This window comes from Dipodomys ordii, unplaced genomic scaffold, assembly GCF_000151885.1.
Source record: "Dipodomys ordii isolate 6190 unplaced genomic scaffold, Dord_2.0 Scaffold56, whole genome shotgun sequence".
NCBI classification, from domain to species: Eukaryota; Metazoa; Chordata; class Mammalia; order Rodentia; family Heteromyidae; genus Dipodomys; species Dipodomys ordii.
This window is the reverse complement of record NW_012267272.1, coordinates 1010295-1029899: the sequence shown is the minus strand read 5'-3', so window position 1 is coordinate 1029899 and position 19605 is coordinate 1010295. Positions and strand designations below refer to the sequence as shown.

General features: G+C 45.5%; 1 protein-coding gene across 3 annotated transcripts in view; it reads left to right on the top strand.

The window, feature by feature from the left end:
• Positions 1 to 19605, top strand: part of Plxna4 (plexin A4) — a 422862-nt gene that overhangs the window by 270968 nt on the left and 132289 nt on the right. For 2 of the 3 annotated variants that reach the window (XM_013021638.1, XM_013021639.1), the window contains one exon: positions 8902 to 9033. In XM_013021638.1, coding sequence (XP_012877092.1) covers positions 8902 to 9033 — 132 coding nt within the window. The remainder of the gene's footprint in view (positions 1 to 8901; positions 9034 to 19605) is intronic. The other variant, XM_013021640.1, reaches the window with a different exon arrangement.

The following is a 19605-nucleotide window of genomic DNA, read 5'->3' as shown; positions in this document are numbered from 1 at the left end:
GGGATTCATGTATACACAATGCCTGTCTAATTAATTGCTGTTTATAGTCTTGCTTTTTCCTTTTTCATCCTCCTCCTGGCTGGAATCAGGAAATCAAAACAAAGCCCTTGTTATGCTCTTCTGAAGTAACTTCAGCAGAGTGAATTTGAAATCAGGGCCACCTTCCAAGCCCTGGGACTCAAGACAGGAAAGGGTAGACTGTAACCTTAAATAGAGTCTACACTGATGGTGAAGGGGGCACTGCTGGCCAATGGGGCCTGAGTGGGGCAGGTCCTTAATCATTTCTATCACTGCACAATAGGGGAGTTCTGCATCATGAGAGAGACTAAAGACGTTGACAAGTACCTTGTGTGTTCTTGTTGGTTCAGTCATTTATTCACTCAACCAATATTTTAAGTGGCATGGTTCAGGAGTTGGAGATCTATCCTTCAATGAGGACTACTGTCCTGGAAGAGTTTGTCTTCTAGCTCAGAGAACACACAATGACCATAATGTATACATCATAGAGGGTGTTTGAAGGTGGCAGGCATTATGGGAAACAAACAGATAATCCAGGAAAGGGGATTGAAAGTGCCAGCAGAGACAGGAACGATTTTGAAAACCAAAGCCCTGGGGAAATTTAAGGGGACATGAAGTGAAATCTTCTTGGTTTATGGTTATAGGGGTGTTTTCAGTGAGTACAGGGCTATAAGGAAAGCCACTCTTCCTCAGCAGGGTTACATGTATAGTCCTCCAGAGTCTTACCGAGGCTTGAGGTCATCCAGTCTACCACCAGCTGAAATAAGCATCTCCTCTCTGGAAATGCAGAGGAGCAAAGGAGCACCTTTCCAATGCATTTACCTCCACAACTAGCCAGAGGCCAAGAAACTCAGACCTAGTCCCATTCAGCTCTTTCTTCCTGCCAGCCTGCCGCTCCCAGTTCTTCCCATGCTCCCCTGCCAGAGTCTCCTGCCCTGTGTCATTTGGGAATCTAATTGGGAAAGTGTTCGGATACTGTATTGAGCTGAGAAATGAGCTCATCTTCAGAGATAAGGAGCATGTGTGAGTGTGTTGACATGAATGCATGTTATGTGTGCAAGTGGAGGCTTGTCTGTGAATGAGTGTGTGTGTGTGTGTGTGTGTGTGTGTGTGTATGTGCGTATGTGTAATGGTATTAACTGTGGCGATTCACACTTAGAACTAGCATCTCAGATTATTCATTCAACAAATGAAAGCAACTGACTCTGGCACTCCATGGTGTGGAGTGTTTCTGCACCTGCGTGGCAAGATGCTGAGGGACAGTGGCTGTGGTTTGGTCATTTAGACCCTTTGAGAGCCAAATGAATCAACTACATACCTTGATTCCAGTGGCTCATTGTATGTCCTTCTGAGCACAGTATGGCCCTATGTTGTAGGACACAGATTCTGGTCTCTTATTCCTCACTACCAAGCCTCTTCATTGGTTGGCCATCAAGGCTAGGACAACTGAGAGAGCTGAAGTCACACATCCACCTTTCTGAAGAGAGGAGCCAAGCCTGGCTTCCCCTCCCCCCTTATCCCCCCCCCCCCCCGGCTCCATTCAAATGTGAGGTGTGTCTCTCTATAAGCCATCATTACAGCCTGGGTGGAAAGCCTACCCAGTCTCCCATTCCAGCCACCAGCGAGTTTCCCCCAGCCATGTGAGGCACTGGGGGCCTGAGATTCCACCTGGAGGCTTCAGGGTACTTTGGAACAATGCCTCTAGGTGTAATCTGTTCCCTTCATCCATCTTCAATTGTAGTTCCATTCCTCTACCTTTTTGTACCTGGACCCAGCCCAGAAACCTCACAGGTGTCAACATGGATGAGAAGTTTGGGGAGGATGCACGGGGAGACGGGAAAGGGGGGAAGTATGGGGGTAGCTCACATCTTTAGAGATGAATGGCACTGTTTGCTCATTAGGGAGATTATTCCAAGCAAGACGGCAGCCAGAACGCTCTAGTGCAAGCATCTGCCTGCTACTGGGAGACGATATTTATTGTTCAATCCTTCAATGGATGTAAATAAACAGCCCGGCCCAGATAATGTTCCAATAAACAAACAAGCAGCTGCCAGGAGCTCCCTGGATGGCTGACCTTTGCGGAGGCCACCCTGCTGATGTTTTAATAGCAGTCTGCCTGGCAGCACAGAGACTCACCGTGCCAAGGATGGAGATAGGTGCTGTGGCGACTGGTGGATGGGCAGAGAGCCAGAGGGGCTGGAAGGAAGGGGGCTGGCTGCCTAGGGAGATCCTGGGCTGGAGACTGACTGGCTGGGGAAGACAGGGAAGTCTGTGTCCCTGCTAAGCTCCAAGTAGGCAGAGGGGTATACAGCACCAGAATGAAGGTTTCTGCTGGACCAACCAGGGCTGATACTGATCGTTAGATCCTACTATGATCTCACTAGTTCTTAACATGGAAATAAATCCATGTGAGTGGCAGCTATCCCCTGAAGACTGAGTGCCCACCACCATCTAATTGTCCTCCCCTACCTTGTCCCCAGCAGCAAGGAGCCTCCAGAAACCCACGCCCACAGGAGACATGTCCATGGTATAGAATGTCCTACGAAAATACAGAGTGCTAGACAAGATCAGAACCAAGCCCAGACAGCTGGGCAATCTGACTTGCTTGGCTAGATGAGAATCATAATGCTGACGGGCACATCCAGCCTCTGAGCACTAAAAAACCTGAGGACCATGAGTTGCACTATGAGGATTCCTGGAGTCACTAGGGGTTGTGGCTAGGCAAGATCTCCACCAATAACACCTCTCAGGAGGACAGTCACCAAGCCAAATTGGTGGGCTGCTTAGTCAGTGCAGAATCAGAGCACAAGGAAGAGAATGGTTTAGAAGGATACCATCCAGTATGGTGGGGCACATATCAAGTGCCAAAAATGTGGCTGATCCTAATTGATGTGTGCTTTATACATAAAATAGCCCAATTTTCAATTCTTTAGTATGATAAAAATAACAATGCAAAAGAATCTCATTCGTAGTTGTAGTCATGTCAGCAATTGTGTTGATATATTAATGTGATCATACTTGGAGCATATTGGATAAAATGTGTTAGGAAAATTGATTTTACCAGTCTGGTGGGGGATGACTGAATGTATCACTCCATCAAGGGATTCATAGGGTTTCTTCCTTACATCACCCTCAGAGCCTATCAGCTTCCAACCAGCAAACTTTTCTTTTTTTTATTTAATTTTATTTTATTTGTGAACATACTGTACAGAGGGGTTACAATTGCATGGGCAGGATAATGCGTATATTTTTTTACCAAGCATTGCAGCCTCCTCCTTTGTTTACCCTTCCCATCCTTTCCCATCCTCCCCTCCCCCCGCCCGGCCCCCACCCAAACCTCCTCCTCCCTCCCCCACCACCAAAGTTGTAAAGTTCGTTTTCAACATAACGACTTGTACATCTCATTGTTGCAATGGGTCCACTTGTACAACCAGCAAACTTATATTGATAGTCCATGATTGGTTTCTTTACATTTGAAAATACCAATTCCTATTTGATCCTTTCTCATTGTTTAGGTGATCCACAGATACTGTGTATGCTGTATAAAGTAATACTTTTTTTTTTTTAGTTGGTCGTGGGGCCTGAACTCTGGGCCTGGGCACTATCCCTAAGCTCTTCGGCTCAAGGCTAGTGCTCTACCACTTTAGCCACAGCGCCACTTCTGGCTTTTTCTGCTTCTAGACTGAGGAATCAAATCCAGGGCCTCATGCATGCAAGGCAAGCACTCAACCACTGAGCCACCTTCCCAGCCCTTAAGTTTCATCTCATAACTTTTAGGAACTCTATACTCATGACTGAAACACAGCCACGGCTCTCCTTTCATATTAGCTCCCCAGTTTTTCCTTTTGTCTTGGTATATCATTCCTGAGATTATGTTTCTACCTTATGAGGCGTGAAATAAGTATGATATTCCACCTTCAAGTGAACTTGAAGCTCAGTTGGGCTGTTATCTCTGAAATTCCATCGGAATGTTGCCTAGCATTCTTGGATGCTATGGAGTATTGGAAGTAGAAAACAGTAATATTGAGGTCCCTTGCTTGATCCTGTCTCCTACCTTGATCATATCTAGAAGTGCAGAGCCCATTGTCACATTAGTAGAATGTGATTTGTGTGTGTGAATATGTGCTGGCACTGGGGCTTGAACTCAGAGACTAAGTGCTGTCTGTTAACTTCATTTTGCTCAGAGATGGTACTCTACCACTTGAGCAATACCTCCATTTCCAGCCGTTTGGTGATTAATTGAATAAAGTATCTCATGAACTTTCCTGCCTGTGCTGGCCCTGAACCAAATCTTCAATATGGCTTTCTTAAGTATCTAGGATGACAAGTGTAAGCTACCAGCACCTGGCTAAAATATGATTTTTTGTTTTCTCAGTAATGTCTTTTTTTAGTGCCATCCACATCTTAGGAATTACCAGGAAAGCAGCAGGCATGACCTCTGCCCTGAAAAGCCCCCAGCTCCAGGGCTGTCTTCCCCATCACACCTCCCTCACTGTGAGACCTACAGAGGGTAGAGCATCTTAACTGTAGTTTATCTCCATTGCCGATTTTCTTGCTGTCACAAGCTTAGGATCATCTGTAAATTTTCCTGCTTCCTCCCCGGGACCATTTATTTTAAGTGTATATATATATATATATATATATATATATATATATATATATATATATATTCTTAAATAAGGCTAGTGGTGACACCAGTGCTTGGGGAGTTCTCAGTTCTATTTCTTCACGAAGAAATCTGTCTTTCCCTGTCTTTAAGTCAGGTCTTCCATGGCCAAGCTGCCCAAAGTCCCAGAGAGACTCATTATCTTTAAATACCTTTCACATGGAACCTTGTCAAAGGCTTTTGCAAAAATCCAAATAGCTAATAGGCAAATATGGAGCCAGCCATCAGAAGACTTGGATTCGAGTCCAACCTCACATTGGTTTGCCACCGAACTGCGGGAAAGGCTCAGAACAACCCCTCTCTCTGTTGCTTCATCAGTAAAATGAGAATGATTATGCTGACAGTCAATATCATAAAAATTTTACAGCCATCAGATGAGATAGTGTTCTTTAGAAATGCTTTGCAAGGTATAAAACAAAAATATAAGGGCTCATTATTTGGAAAATTTACAACCTTGTCTTCATTCATATGCATGTTCCTCTCCCCAAAGAACTACAAGAGATAAAGGCAGGGTTCTACCTCCACCCCCAGGGTGATGTTGTTTAGAAACAACTACTTTGACTCCTTGAGAGGAAGCAAATTTACATATCCAGTGAAGTGTTAGAGTTTGGCTTAGTGGGAGAGCTCACAGATGCAATCAGTGAGACTTTGGTATGCATCCAGGTTCTGATCTCCACTACATGTGTGACCTTGAACAAGTTATTTAAGCTCTTATGCCTCACCAGAAAATGAGAAAATATTAACACTTATGGTGTTGTGGTATGTCAGCATCTGACATGTAGTAGCCATTCAATAAAAAAACTTTTTAGCTGCTGGTGGTGGCTACCATCCCAGCTAATCAGGAGGTGGAGGCAGGGGGATCATGTAGTTGAGACCAGCCCAGGAAAACTGAGCAAGGCCTTACTTATTTCAAAGGCGAAATAAAAATGAAAGGGCCTAAAAGGAAAAAAGGAAAGTGCTATGGATGTTGTTCAACTAGTTGAGTAGTAGAGGGCTTGCCTACCATGCTCAAAATCCTGGGATTCAATCCCTAGGAGGACAAAAGTAAGAATAAGTAAATATGAAAATAAAGGACTGTTCTTATTGTGCTTTGTTTATGTTAAAACCCAAGAGCCAGTCCATTCTACCTACATTTTAGGACTTCCCATCAAACATTCAGCAAATTCCCACATAAACTCCTTTTGTGCATGAGTGTGAGTGTGAAAATCTCTTAAGAGATAGGGAACGTGACCACTTTCCATTCTGTATTATGGAACACTGTGGATTAGTAAGAGGAGGGGGAGAAACATGTTTCCAGTTGCTCGTACACATTCTGACATTGTGGGGAAGGTGGGGGACACAGCCAAGCCTGTGAAAATTTGTACATTTAGTCTCTCCTGATCCCTCCCTTATCTAGGCCTCTGACTTTGCCCCCATGTTGCCCATTTTTCTCTGAGGTCTATGACATTAAGAACATCACCCCTCTTAAGGAACAGGAAAGTTGGAGACAAGTGATAAAGGTATTGCTTAAGCACTGAATCTAATTTCTCCTGGGGGTGGGAAGTCTGATCAAGGGCACTGAATGAGTGTTAGTTCCACCAGCATTTCCTTCAGGGGTCCATGCCTACAGGACCCCTGAGGGGCCTGGAGACCAGCCAGGGCTCTCACAAGCACTCTGCTCCCACTCCAGGTTACTTCCTAGCTAGGGCTGAAGCCTGGCTGGGCCAGGGCCAAGGCCGTCGCTCTAACGGTCAGACTTGGTTGGTAATCCCAATTGGATTCACATGAACTCCAATTTCATTCAGATTAAAAGAAGACCTGGCCAATAGGAGCATTATGTGGCTTGTGGGCAGCTGTAGAAAAAGGGCTCTAAGAACCTGAGGTATTTTGAGGTAGGGTTAAACATCTTTCCCTTTAATTCCTATACATGTTTTTGTTGTTACTATTTTCATGAGCTTTGTGTTAAGCAAAGAGGACTCAACTTCATTTTGAATATAAATATTGGTCAAGCAAAGTTTTTGTTGTTGTAGTAGTAGTCTTTTTTTGTATGTGCCAGTCCTGGGATTTGAACTATGTCCCTAGACATTTTGTTCAAGGCTAGCACTCTATTACTTGAGCCACAACTTCCACTTCTGGATTGTGGTGGTTAATGGGAAATAAGAGTCTAATAGACTTCCCTGTTTGGACTGGCTTTAAACTGTAATCCTTAGATCTCAGCCTCCTGAGTGGCTAGGATTACATGTGTGAGCCACCAGTGCCTGACATCAAGCACAGTTTTTGAGCATCAATGTCAGGAATAACTGAAGGAAGTCTCTGGAATCATAGATTCCCTTCTCCTTCCATCCCCAGGAACAAGACCTTTCATACAAGCAGACTTCTAAGTCAAGCCTAGGTTTCAGTTCTGTCCCTAGACTTTAGCACTCATGCCCACTGCTTTATGTATCTAGTCTCATTTTCTTTATCCATTATCAGTAGATCCATTATCAATACAGTTGGGAATTTTTGATGTGCAAGTAAGCCTTCGTATTACTATAACAAGAAGGAAATGGCTTAAGGATCTGGAATTTCCTGACAATAGGTCAGCTCTGCTGTTATTTGGATTAAGTGGCTTGGGGCTGTCACCAAGGACTATTGGTTTTGCATCTCTATGCTTCACCTTCCCTGGTTCTATCTCTTCTTGTCACAGAAAGCTGCCAACAGATCTTTGATTCTTTGACTCTACTGAAGATGAGGAGAGATCTTTTCTCTGTCATTCATCCCTTCTTTGCTCTGCCGGAGCCCATTAATGAGCTTGAGCCTGTTACTTCTCAATCATTATAGCATGAAGGGCAGCACCATGAGAGTGAGTTTAGTTCCAAGCAAAAGTGACAGAGGGAGGAATGTGTGCTGAGGGACCATTCGCCATGACAAACGAGACCATAACTATGAGAGAATCATATTATATGTAAAGCTGTCTCCCTGCATTGAGACCTGGGAAGCTTATGGGTAATGCTTAAAAGGAAAACAACAACAACAAACAAACCTAAAATCAAACATAAAGTAACCTGACATCAGTGTTCAGTGGACTGGGCAGAATCAGGATCCCTCAGACTTCCTAGTGTCTCAATATGATCAGCTGTCATCAGACAAGACTTTTCTAAACCTTGGTTCCTTTTAAAACAGTTATCTATTCACCTGGATTTCATCGGAGGTTGAAAATTAGATATTAAAAATTAAAATAAAAAGGGATATTTCAGAGGGAATATTTGGAATATAATGTTTTCTTTTGTTTCGTTATTGAAATCCCTAAAATTGCAAGTGCTTTGCAAAGTCTTGCATTAATGACATTTAACCCCTGTCATTTATTACAAATATTCTATTCTCAGTAATAGCTATTTATTAATAGCATTGATTGTGGTTGTGTTGGATCTGTGTACTCAGACTCAGGATGATTCTAGATCTGGATGGACACACAGGAGCCAGGCCAGAAGCCTGTGTCTTTTCTAGATTTATTCTCAGTGATGATTGAGAGTATGGGCAAAAGTATCTTCCTGTTGTGTCTCTATAAGCAGTTCTAAGAAGGACTCATGAGTGGCCCAGGGACAATTTATTCTGCTAAGTATTCTTGGAAGGTTGAGGATGACTCATGCTTGAGCCACATTTTCCTGTCGTGTCCACACCTTTTCCCTGGAGGAAAAGAACCCTAAGAACCTAATATTTATCCCAAAGCCTAAAGTACAATCCAGTGGTTTCAATGGCAAAAGGAGACCGATGACCTCACAGTAACAATTTCAGAGAATTAGTCCACATCCTTACACCAAAATTATTTTCTGCTAATAAATATGGTAACTAATATTGCTTTTCTGATGTGGGATGACATTCTGATCTGAGATAGTCTCAATTCTCCCAATCCCCATATCCCATATTGCTTTGCTCAATACTAGCCCCACCCTCTTCTCCAAAGACCAACAATACCTCAAAGACTTAGCCCAAGGCATCAGGACCTTAGAGACTGAGACCAGATTCCTGCTGGAACCTAGTTTGGTCTGTCTCCTCCCCTTCTCTGTGGTATTCCCATCCAGAGGCCAAGGTGGGCTTGTATCCCCACTGCTCTTGGCCTTGTTCTCTGAGCTTTATGGGGACAGAGTTCACTTACCCCTGCCTTAGCTGTTAGGAGAATCTCTGGGATCAAGTTGGACTATGGGTAGTGTAGGACCTGAACTCATATCTGTTTTTCTTTCTCTTCCTTTTCTCTGCAGATCCGAGTGGATGGGCCTAGAGGCAACGCCCTCCAGTACGAGACTGTGCAGGTAGTAGATCCTGGTCCCATTCTCAGGGATATGGCCTTCTCCAAGGATCACGAGCAACTCTACATCATGTCAGAAAGGCAGGTAAGGCTCTTTGGACTCGGCTAGACATTTGTCTTGCAACTAAATACTAGCCTGTGGCTCTGTAGAAACCTACAGGAGGCCAGCTGCAGAGAGGTGATTTGATTTATTTGGCTCAGCGTGTTTCCTTTCAGTTCTGCTGCCTGGGGACTAAGGCTGGGTGTGCTATAACAGGGAATGAAACATTTGAAATATCAAAATATCCATGAGTCTAGGACAAATCCACTAACTTCAAAATGATGGTGTGAATAGGTTTAGGGCCAACATTTATTCTCTTTTGGAGAAACATGGTATGCAATGTCCAAGTTCTTGGTCCAGATTCCCTACCTAATAAATCATATCCTACCAAAGTCATCTATCTAGACACAGGAGGTTTGTGAGGAGCAAAGATGGATTGGCAAAGGACCCTAATTAAGGAAGCATTATAGAATAGCCAAGTGCATAAAGAATTAGGGAGCAGAATCTGTGTAGTAGGATGACACAGGACAGCGTGGGCTCTAAGCCTTCATGTGTACCTACAACGCTTTGTGGAACCTCCAGCAGATTCTATGAAGCCAATACAAGAACAGACAGGATGTAGGGGTTTACTATTGGCTGGTATTAAATAGGAAGTAACAATATTGGACTTGATTTGGAAACTCAACAGAGAGCTAAGAAAGAAGTTCTTCTGGGGTCCCAAGTACAAAGCAGAAATCCTATGTTAGCAGCAGGCAAGGGAGGAGACGTTCCCTGGGGAATCCTATAGAGTTCAGGGTATTTCCTGGAGCCCCTTAATTCACAACCTGGAGTGACTTACATTCCCCACCCCATCCAGTGTGGATCAGCATTACTATACTTCCACCCTATCGTCTCTGCACTGGATGAGTCATCCCAAGAGCTGTCTGTCCAGCTCATGAATATGGATGCGTCAGCTCTGAGTGGCAGAGGCCGCAACCATGAGCAGTGTTTCCCTCTCTTCTTCGTCTTCATTAGCGTGGCCTGAACTCTCCAGAGGACCTTACTGACAGAGTCTGGATTGTTCGGCCTGTCCCCTGCTCCTCGGAGTGAGGGAGATGAATTCCACATTATGCCACCCACAGGGCTTGTGCATTATGCCCCGGCATCCCACAGCCGCGCCACTCTCCCTGAGAGCTGGATGACATCTTCTCTTTGGTGCGGGGCTTCCTGGTTGCCCAGCTTCAACCACACTAGGATCCATTGTGGTGCTCTTGTGGAAGCCGCCAGGGCTTGGGAATGTCCCGGTGTGGGGTAAGCGTGAACCATTTTGCCTGGGGAGCAAGGGTGTCTGAGATGGAATCAGCGGCAGAGAATGAGGCTTTCCTGCTGTCTGCATTCCTTCTTTTTCTTAATGGGGTTGCCAATGCCGCTCCCCTCCCCTGCCCCGCTCCCCACCATACACACACACACTCACACATACTCTTTGTCCACTTCCAAAGCCCTGGGAGCTGGGGAGAAGCAACTTTCCTTGTTGGAATGGATCCTTGGGAGAACGCCAAGGTCTTTGTGTTTGACAAACTCCAGTGATGTATCAAATCATCTGTTAGGGCTATGGTGTAACTAACACAGACTGGGACACTCAGAAGTTCAAGATTAAGGTATCAGTAGACTAGGTTTCTTTGGAGCCTGTCTCCTTGGTTTGGAGATGTCCATCTTCTTCCTGTGCTGTCACATACACGGTCTGCCGTCTGTGCTTGCCTTTCTCTCTTCTCCACCCATATGTTCTAGTCTCCTCTTTTGTAAGAACACTAGTCAGATTAGACTAGGCCCTCGTGAATAGCCTTATAGCCCTAAGAAAAAAGAGCTGATCTCCAAATATAGTCATAGACTGAGGTACTAGATTTGAATGGGGCTGTAACATTCTAACATCACCGTCATGATTTTTAACTTGTCCTGACTAATTTTTTACATGCTTTTTTTTTTGTCAATCATGGAGCTTAAACTCAGGGCCTAGATGCTGTCCCTGAGCTCTTTATGCTCAAAGCTAGCACTCTACCACTTTGAGCCACAGCACCACCTCTGGTTTTCTTGTGGTTTATTGGAGGCAAGAGTCTCATGCCCTTTCCTGCCTGGGATGGCTTTGAACTGTGATTCTCAAATCTCAGCTTCCTGAGGAGCTAGGATTATAGGCATGAGCCACCAGCACCCAGCCACTACATGCAAGGCCCTGAATTCCTGATAACATTTTTAGTTAGTAAACGTACTGTTTCAAATTAAATAGCCTTCTTTGTTTCTTAAATGGTACTAAGTACATCTTAAGCAGCATTGAATTAGTCCTAGTGACAAGAAACTGTCTATAAATAGTTAGGATTTGTGGACCACATGGCCTAGGTTGCAGCTGTTCAGCTCTGCTCTTGTGACATCAAGCTATGGTAACCAATACGTAAACAAATGGGAATGACATGGCTATGTAAAATAAGACTTTTCTTGTAACAGGTGGCAGGCAGCAGTTTGCTAACCTTAGAGTCAGCCTGTTGAAGAAGGAGCCAACATTGGAATCTTGGTGAAATTACTCCAAGTAGACACTCAAAAAGTGCAAGGAGCAAAGTCCTACACCTGTTAGCATCCGAGCTTGGGAAGACACATGGATACTAACTTGGATGCTTTCTTCAAGTTGTTGTTGGACAAGAATTCTCTCTTACCTCTTTGGCCACTGTTTCCCCGTCTCCTTTTCTGGTCTCTTCTTCTCCTCATCTCTCTATCACTTCATCTTATACTTGTTCTTTAACAAAACCATTTAGTTCCATGACTTTAAATATTATCTGGTGCTCTCTAATTCCTTGTGTTCTCTTTTTGAGTCCCACCTTACATAACCAATTGCCTCCTCCCTGCCAGCTCTACCTGTGTGTTTCACAGATCTTTGCTTTAATGTGGCTGAACTCTACATCTTCTTCTCCAACATTTTGTTCCTGTTCTCATCACATCCCAGATGATAGTAGCCACATAATTCAAGCTCAAATCCAGCCAGCCATCTTTGACTCTTGCCTTTATCCCTTGCCTATATACAGTGTGTTGAGAGAAATTCTAATAGTTCTAAAAATGTTTCCAGAATATGACTACTTGTTAGCCATTAAGGCTGCCACCTCTGACAGAGCCTATATGTTTGTAACAGCCCCTTAACCATACCCACTGTTCTTACCCTTTTCTTTCCAGGCTTTTTTATGCAAATGTCAGTCTTTTCAAGTTTTAGTTAGATCATGTCTTTTCCTCTGGTCGGATACTTGTAATAGCCAAAGCATTTACCAAGACCCAGAAGGCTCTCTGTGCTCTGGGAGACATTAGACTCCATCATCCCTGATCTTCACTTTTCATCCTGTTCCCCGCCCCCCATCTATGTTTCAGAGTTGGGGAACCAGGGATGTGAATGTCTGGACACAGATAGGCCCTAGGCTTTCTCTAAGTGATTGCTCCCTAGGTCTGATATTCTTTGCAAAAAGCCACAAGGATGATTCTCTTTTAAGGCTTTGCTTTTAGGGGGCCTCCCTGAGCTCCTCAGAGAAAATTCCAGCCCGCTCTCCCCTCAGACCCCGCAATTGCCATGCTCTCATTTATCTCTATTTTTATTCGTAGTGCTTAGTCTCTTTTTAGGCAACTTGTATATGTTTATTACCTTTTGTGTGCCATCCACAGTTAGAATGAGACTACAAATGTTGATCATTTTGGTCCTTTTTGTTCACTTGTATGTCTATTACAGCCTACTAGAAAAGTTTCTGACACATAAATACTCCATATACAGGTACCCCATACATGTTCATCTGTATGAATGAATGAAATAATTAATGAATGAATTAATCTGAGCTGAAAAGAGTTGTGAAAGGGCCAAGCATGGTGAGATACACCTATAATCCAAGCTCCTTGGGAAGTGGAGGTAGGAGGATCACAGTTGAAGGCCAACCCAGGGGAAGTTGCCATATGATCCCATCTGAAAATAAATTAAAAGAAGAAAGGACTGGGGCTTTGGTTCAAATAATAGAGCACTTGCCTAGCATGTGCAAGGCGCTGAATTCCTGATTTTAATCCACAGTACTGAAAACAAAAACAGCAGTTAAAAAAGAGGTGTGTAAGCCTTTAGCTTCTTCTTTCCATCCTGTTGTTGTTCTGGCCGTTCTTGTCACAAAGTACTAAAATCTACCATCTTCCATAAGACACCCCTGAGTCTCTATTCCCTGACCTCAATGGAAAGCCTCTCAACGCCTAAGCATGATGGAGTAGCAATCTGAATTACAACCCACAAGGCCCACTTTAGGGAAAAGACAGTTCTCTTCAGAAAGGGTGGGGCGGGGGTAAGAGAGAGAGAGCTAGTAGTAAAGAATGAGGTGGCTCTGTCACGTCTGCTCCTAGACACTCCCACCCCCTCTCTCAGATCTTTGGGGATCTGCAGCAGGAACTTGCATGTGTAATGGTGAACCTAGAGGAAAATAACAGGCTGGTGAGTAGAGGGACCAGAGAGTGACAAGGTCTGGAGACTGTGTACAAAACTGGCAGCTCTTCCACCCACAATGGTTTCCATTGATGATTTACCATTGTTCTTGGCACAAAACCCAGGCCTGGCTTCTCAGCCTCATGCTGTGACTCCTATCCTCAGCTTGCAAACTCAGCTCCCAACCCTATCCTTTGGCTCACATGTGATCACACATGGACTGGCCTCCATCCTGATCTCCTCCCCACAGCCCTCTCCATTCTGCATTTCCTCTGCTGGGGAGACCCTCCTCACCCTCTATAGCTGTCCTTCCTTCATGCCTATGGACCTGGTGAGGTGCAAGGTAGACAAAGTTCCTATTCTTAGGGCAGCTTAATTTCCAGATAGTGAACAGATGAGTGAAGAAATGAATGACTGACGTATGTCACAGAGCGGTGAATATAATGAAAACAAAGAATCAGGAGGAATAGAGTGATGTCCCAGTGAATGGTGGGACAGCTCTTTGAAGTATGTTGCTCAAGTTGTAGAATATTAGCTTAGACAATATGAGGCCCAGAGATGCTGAAAAAAATAGGGAGGGATGGAAGGAAGAAAGAATGAGAGAGAGAGAGGAAGAGAGAGAGAGAAGGAAGGAAGGAAGAAAGGAAGGAAGGAAGGAAGAAGGAAGAGGGGAAAAATGTTGCCAGTGGATTCCTCCCGAGGAAGGAACATACGAGCATGCAGTAGAAAGCAGGGAGGGGTAGGAGGTAGATGTCAGGGGAAGAGTGATCAGGCAGAGGGAATGGTAAGTGTGGCAACCTAACACAAGACCCAGGTTCTGAGAATGGTTCTGAGAATGCAGGGGGCTGCGTGACATAAGAGAATGGAAGGTAGCAGTAACGCCATTCTAGAAAGAGGCCCACTTAGGTCATGTGGGACCTCATTTGTAATCTGTGAAATGGGAGCATAGGAACATAGAATTGATCTGGGCGAGTGGTAAGGTTTTAGTGAGATGCCCACATGTAACGCGTCTGAGTGCACCCTGTTAGATGTCAATGTCACTTTGTCGTCTGTATCAGCGCCATGTCTTGTTTCTCTTATTCCTTTCTTCTGCATAGTTCTGGGTATCTTTCTGGTGAGTGTGCATACATGTGTAAGAACAGGTTCACACATGCCTACACACACGCACCAGTCCTAGTGACTGCATCCCTCCATCTCCCTTGGTCACATGTGTGTTTGTATTTGTATGTGTGTGGTGTGTATTTACTATCACTCCAATACCCCCAAGAGAATGTCCACACACACACACACACACACACACACACACACACACACACACAGAGCAACCTCTGTGATCAAAACTTACCCAGCCAATGGGAGAGAAGACAGAGGAGATGTTGGTGAGGTAGGCATCCCAGGGCCTGGGAGTGACCCCCATAGCCCGAGAAGCAGTCCCCCCCATTCAAAGCAAGGTGCTTCTTCAATAGGTCCTAGATTTCTCAACCAGCTTCAACATCTCTGTTACCCTGCGCCCAGCCGTTCCCTGCCTGGAAACCACGGGCTCCCAGCGCAAGTTTCTGCTTGCTTGGGATCCACTTTCAATTATGTCTGGTCCAAGGCCATCTTTCATGGCATTTTTTGTCTTCCTGATTTCTGTTGATATTGGGTCTGCTCTCAGGTGCCTGGGAACACGCACACACACACACACACACACACACACACACACACAATGCCAGTAGCACTAAAATCCTTCCTTTAGGAGGACAGATGCCTCAGGCTAGGATGTGGGCTGCAGGTAGATTTACTTACCAGTGAAGGACCAACTTGCTTTATGACACCCCACCCAGGGCTGGTTTGTTTATTTGTTCATTTATTCAAAATAGTCAGCAAGCACCTACTATGTGAGGAACACTAGCCAAGGCTACTGAGGCATGAGGTGAAGAAGCAGATAAACATCCTTGTGATTTTAGCAAGAGGAGGCAGCCAAGAAGCAATCAACATAATAAATAAATCATAGCTGCCAAAAATGGAAACTGAGCAGGTAAGTGGGATCCCTAGCCTTGGCTGGGTCAAGAGGGCTGGTTTTAAGCAGAATTTCAGAGGTGGATCCCAGAGAGGCCAAGGCAGCCACAAGGGGAGAGAATGACCTGAGGGCTTCCCCTGTCCCCTTCCTTCCTCTCAGAGTTTCTTTGCAAGTTCTTTTCAGGGAGTTTGGAGAGGGAGAGCAAGGTGTACCTGCTCCATGGGAGGCGAAAAGGTGAGAATGTGCTTTGGCGATGGGTACTTTTGCCAGGTTGAGATTCTGAAATTCAAGCGAGAAGCTGGGATTGTGGTCCCAAGAAGGCTGGTACTGCTTGGGAGATCCAGACTCTGAAGTTCTATGGAACCTCTCCCGAAGATTCCCACGGCCATTTCTTTGTGCCCTAGCATCCCTTGGCATCTCCAGCCTGCTTGCCAGGGACGCTCCCAGGGTAGCTGCTGTGAATGTGACAACCTTGGAGGTGCGGTCATGGTGACAGGTGCAACCCAAGGTGCTGAGGTCCTGCAAAGATTCCGCTCTGTCCACACTGACTCCCACGGCTCATCTCACGTGAAACGTGTCTGACAGTGACACCGACACTGCCTCTCCTTCGTCCTATCTGCCCCTGTGGGGAACTCAGTTGTCGGTTCAAGTTTGTGTTTGGATGGCTGACACTGTGACAAGCCTGTTCAGACATTTGCTCCTGGCACCCAGATGGGGCTGTGTCTGAAGACCCCCTGGGAGCTCAAACTTGAAGCACAGGCTGAGAAGTGAGTGACAGGATACAGAGCAATCTCAGGCATTTGCAGAAAGAGACGGGGAGGGAGAGGGCGGGGGTGGGGGGAATGTTGTAGCAATTCATCGTACTTCATTCAGGTGCAAGGGATCCTTCCCACTGGTCTGGAGCACATGCTCAGAGGGTCCCACGTGTCCATTGCTGACGTGGCTCCTGTTCCCATGTGTCATGGCTGAAATGGTCCCTCTGTCCCTTCCTTCTGCATCAAAGCAAAACATCTCCATTTCACCCCTGCAGAACCGAAGGGAGCCAAATGGGAGGTGGCTGGCCTCTCTCCCGATTTTCTACAATCCGTACGTTCTGGCAGCCTGGGTTTTGTAGTGCATCCTTGGAACTGGAAGAATCCCAAGGCTTTTGTTTTGCAGCAGTCTTTTGCTCTTCCCTGCTCCTCTCCCACAGGACTGGTGAGCAAAGGAAGCCCAGAGAAGCAAACAGCTTGTCGAGAGTCACACAGCAAATTGAGACAGAGAGACCAGACTTGAAGCCAGGGTGACACCCCCACTGTAGTGTCTTCCTAAGCCCCTCTCCCACAAAGACCAGGGAACAGAGATGCTGGCCATCTTCCTGGTCCATTAGGAAAGTCTTTTGCCCTCCTTTCAGGTGACAGAATGTACCTCAGAGGTCAAGAGGATTCCACAGGGATGGGGTTGTAGGCACGGAGGATGATGGGGAGAACTCAGAGGTACCCCCTCAACTGGGTAAATGAGGGCCTTGGTTTAGTCGTCCATGGTCCCAGCAGTTGGGGAAAGAACCCCTTGCAACATCTACTGCAGCTGTTCCCCCCCACAGACATCAGAGCAGCAGCCTCCCCGGTAACCACTACCCTTCCCCCGCTTCTAAGCGGCCACTCTCATATCTCTAAAGTCTGACTGTGGTGGAGTTTAGCGGCTTCCCTGAGAGGAGAGATCAGCTTTCGGGCAGTACACAGGTTGGCTGGGAGGCAGAAGTGCAAGCAGGCTGAAGTCTACAGGGGAGCCATGAATAGTCCATGAACTTGGCTTTTCATCCTGGCCCTTCATGCTCACCAGCTCTGCCACCCAAGGCAGCTCACTCAAGGAGTTCATGCTTTGGTTTCTTCATGTACAAAATGCAAGAGATAAAAATGTTCTGCCAATGCTTTTAGGATTAAAGCTGCTCTGTCTGTTAAGCCCCGCTGGCAGGAGGTTTCCAGAAGTTGTAGGTGTTGGTGTCATTCCATCATTATTGTTAGTAATATTACTTTTAGAAACTATTGTTGCTAGGGCCAGGGGATTATGGGCAAATCCCCACCTCGTGGCGAAAGGCAAGTTTAGCTCCAGGGGCCTGCTCCCATTTGGGAATCTCTGCTTCCCTCTGTCCATTTTCAAGCCCCTAGAAAAGCACAAAGGTAGAGACTCTCTTCATGCCAATAAAGAGCATGTGCCTCCTAGGCTAGGAAGGAACAGGAGCCTGTGTCTCCCTCCCTAGTCACAGAAAGCTGTGTCACCTGGATGGAGTCTTTGCCATTCTGCCTCCCACTCTGGGGAAGGCCCTTTATTGTATTTGAGTCCAGCTCTATTGGGTATTTGAAGTTGTCACAGACTGAGCGCTGGAAAAACTGATGGATATTGGAGGCAGGTGCAGAAATGGTTTGTTCTCCTTCTCTCTGGCCCAGGACAAGATGGGTGTCTACCCATAGGACCTAAGCAGGCAAGGTGTAACAGAAGGAAAGGTAATGAAATGCATGGGTCAGTTATTAGGGAAAGCTTTGGCAGCTCTTTCCTGAGCTCCCTTGAGTATCTTTCTCGTAACTTGGCATTCCAGTACTTTTTGTCATTTCATGTGCTTATATGAGCAGCAACAGGCCTAGGCACCATGACCCAAAAAGAGAAGAACAGAAAAAAGGCTGGAAGCTTCTGGAAGTTCTATAGGGAAAAGTAAAAGTAAATGCAGCTTGAAGGGTATTGGAAAGAGAAGGGTCCTGTCATGAAGGCTTCTCAGGAGACCTGGTTCTCCTGTGGAGTTAGGGTTTGGGGACTCTTAGTTTTCCATCACTGTGACAAAATCCACTTAAAGAAGGAAAGATTTTTCAGGAATAGTGGTTCATACTTACAATCTTAGCTACTCGAAAGACATAGGTAGGGGTTTATTGTAAGCATAAAGTAAGAGATCCTATCTAAAAAATTACCTAAGGTAAAAAAAAAAAGGGCTGGTGGTGTGGTTCAAGTGGTAGAAGTGTGAGGTCCTGAGTTCAAACCCTAATAATACCAAAAATGAGGAGAAATAAGAAGATATAAGTGCAAGAGAAAAAGAGGAAGAGGAGGAGGTAGAGGAGGAGGAGGAAGAGGAGGTAGGGTAGAAGGAGGAGAACTATTTTGGCTCAGTTTCAGTGTTTTCAGTCCATGGTCATGGCCTCTTGTTTCTGTGCCATTTCCAAGGTAGAACGTCATGGCATGAAGCAGATGATGGCAGGGCAGAGCGGGCCACGTCATGGAAGCCAGGAAGCAGAATGAGGGCTGGAGGGAGGGAGGGACATGACCTGCAGTGGCCTGCTGCCTCTAATTACGTCCTACCTTCTAAAGTTTCCCCACCTCCCAACAGCTTATTGGGTTATGAACCCGTCCATGGATTGATCACTTCCCAGAGGCTCTAACCCTAAACTCTGCTGCACTGGGGACCTTCAACAACATGAGCTTGTGGGTAACATTTTTGATACAATCCAAGGGCATCCGTGGGAAGGGTATATTATCCTCGTGGATTAAAGGAGCTTTTGTCTGGAGGCTGAAGCTCAGTCTGACAGGGGAGCCCCAGGTTGTCTTCCCTGCCCCACCCCAGGGCTGCTGTAATAAAGCTAGCGCCCAATCCCCACCCTCTCCCCTCCGCCTTCAAAGGAAGTGTCTGAATAGAAGTGGTTAAATTCCATAAATTTATAATTGACTGGCACTGGAGTTCCAATAGAACAGAGAGACTGGAAATGTCAGATATTTAAGTTAATTGTGCACTCCATTTGAATAATAATGAGACAATTTCAAAAGTAAATAGGTGCATGTTAATTTATACCATTGTTCAAGATGACTACATGGCATTAGTGATGTTACACGATTTTACCAAATGCAATGTAAGTATAAAAGGAGAAATTACAAATGGCAGAATCGTATCTCATTGGAGATTTTTAAGTGCCTTTCAAGTATTATAAGAAGACAATGGAGACGTGAATTGGAAACTGACTCAAAGACAGATGCCATGGTTTCAAGGGAATGCATAATGATTAGGAGAAAGGACTATCTGGATATGTCTTCTTAAAAAGTTGAGCAAAACAAGGAAGGGATGGGAAAATAGGATCTAAGCTGGTGTTCTGCAGGTCCGAGCTGAAGCCAGAGGGTCCACAGCTGAAACCAGCAGTTC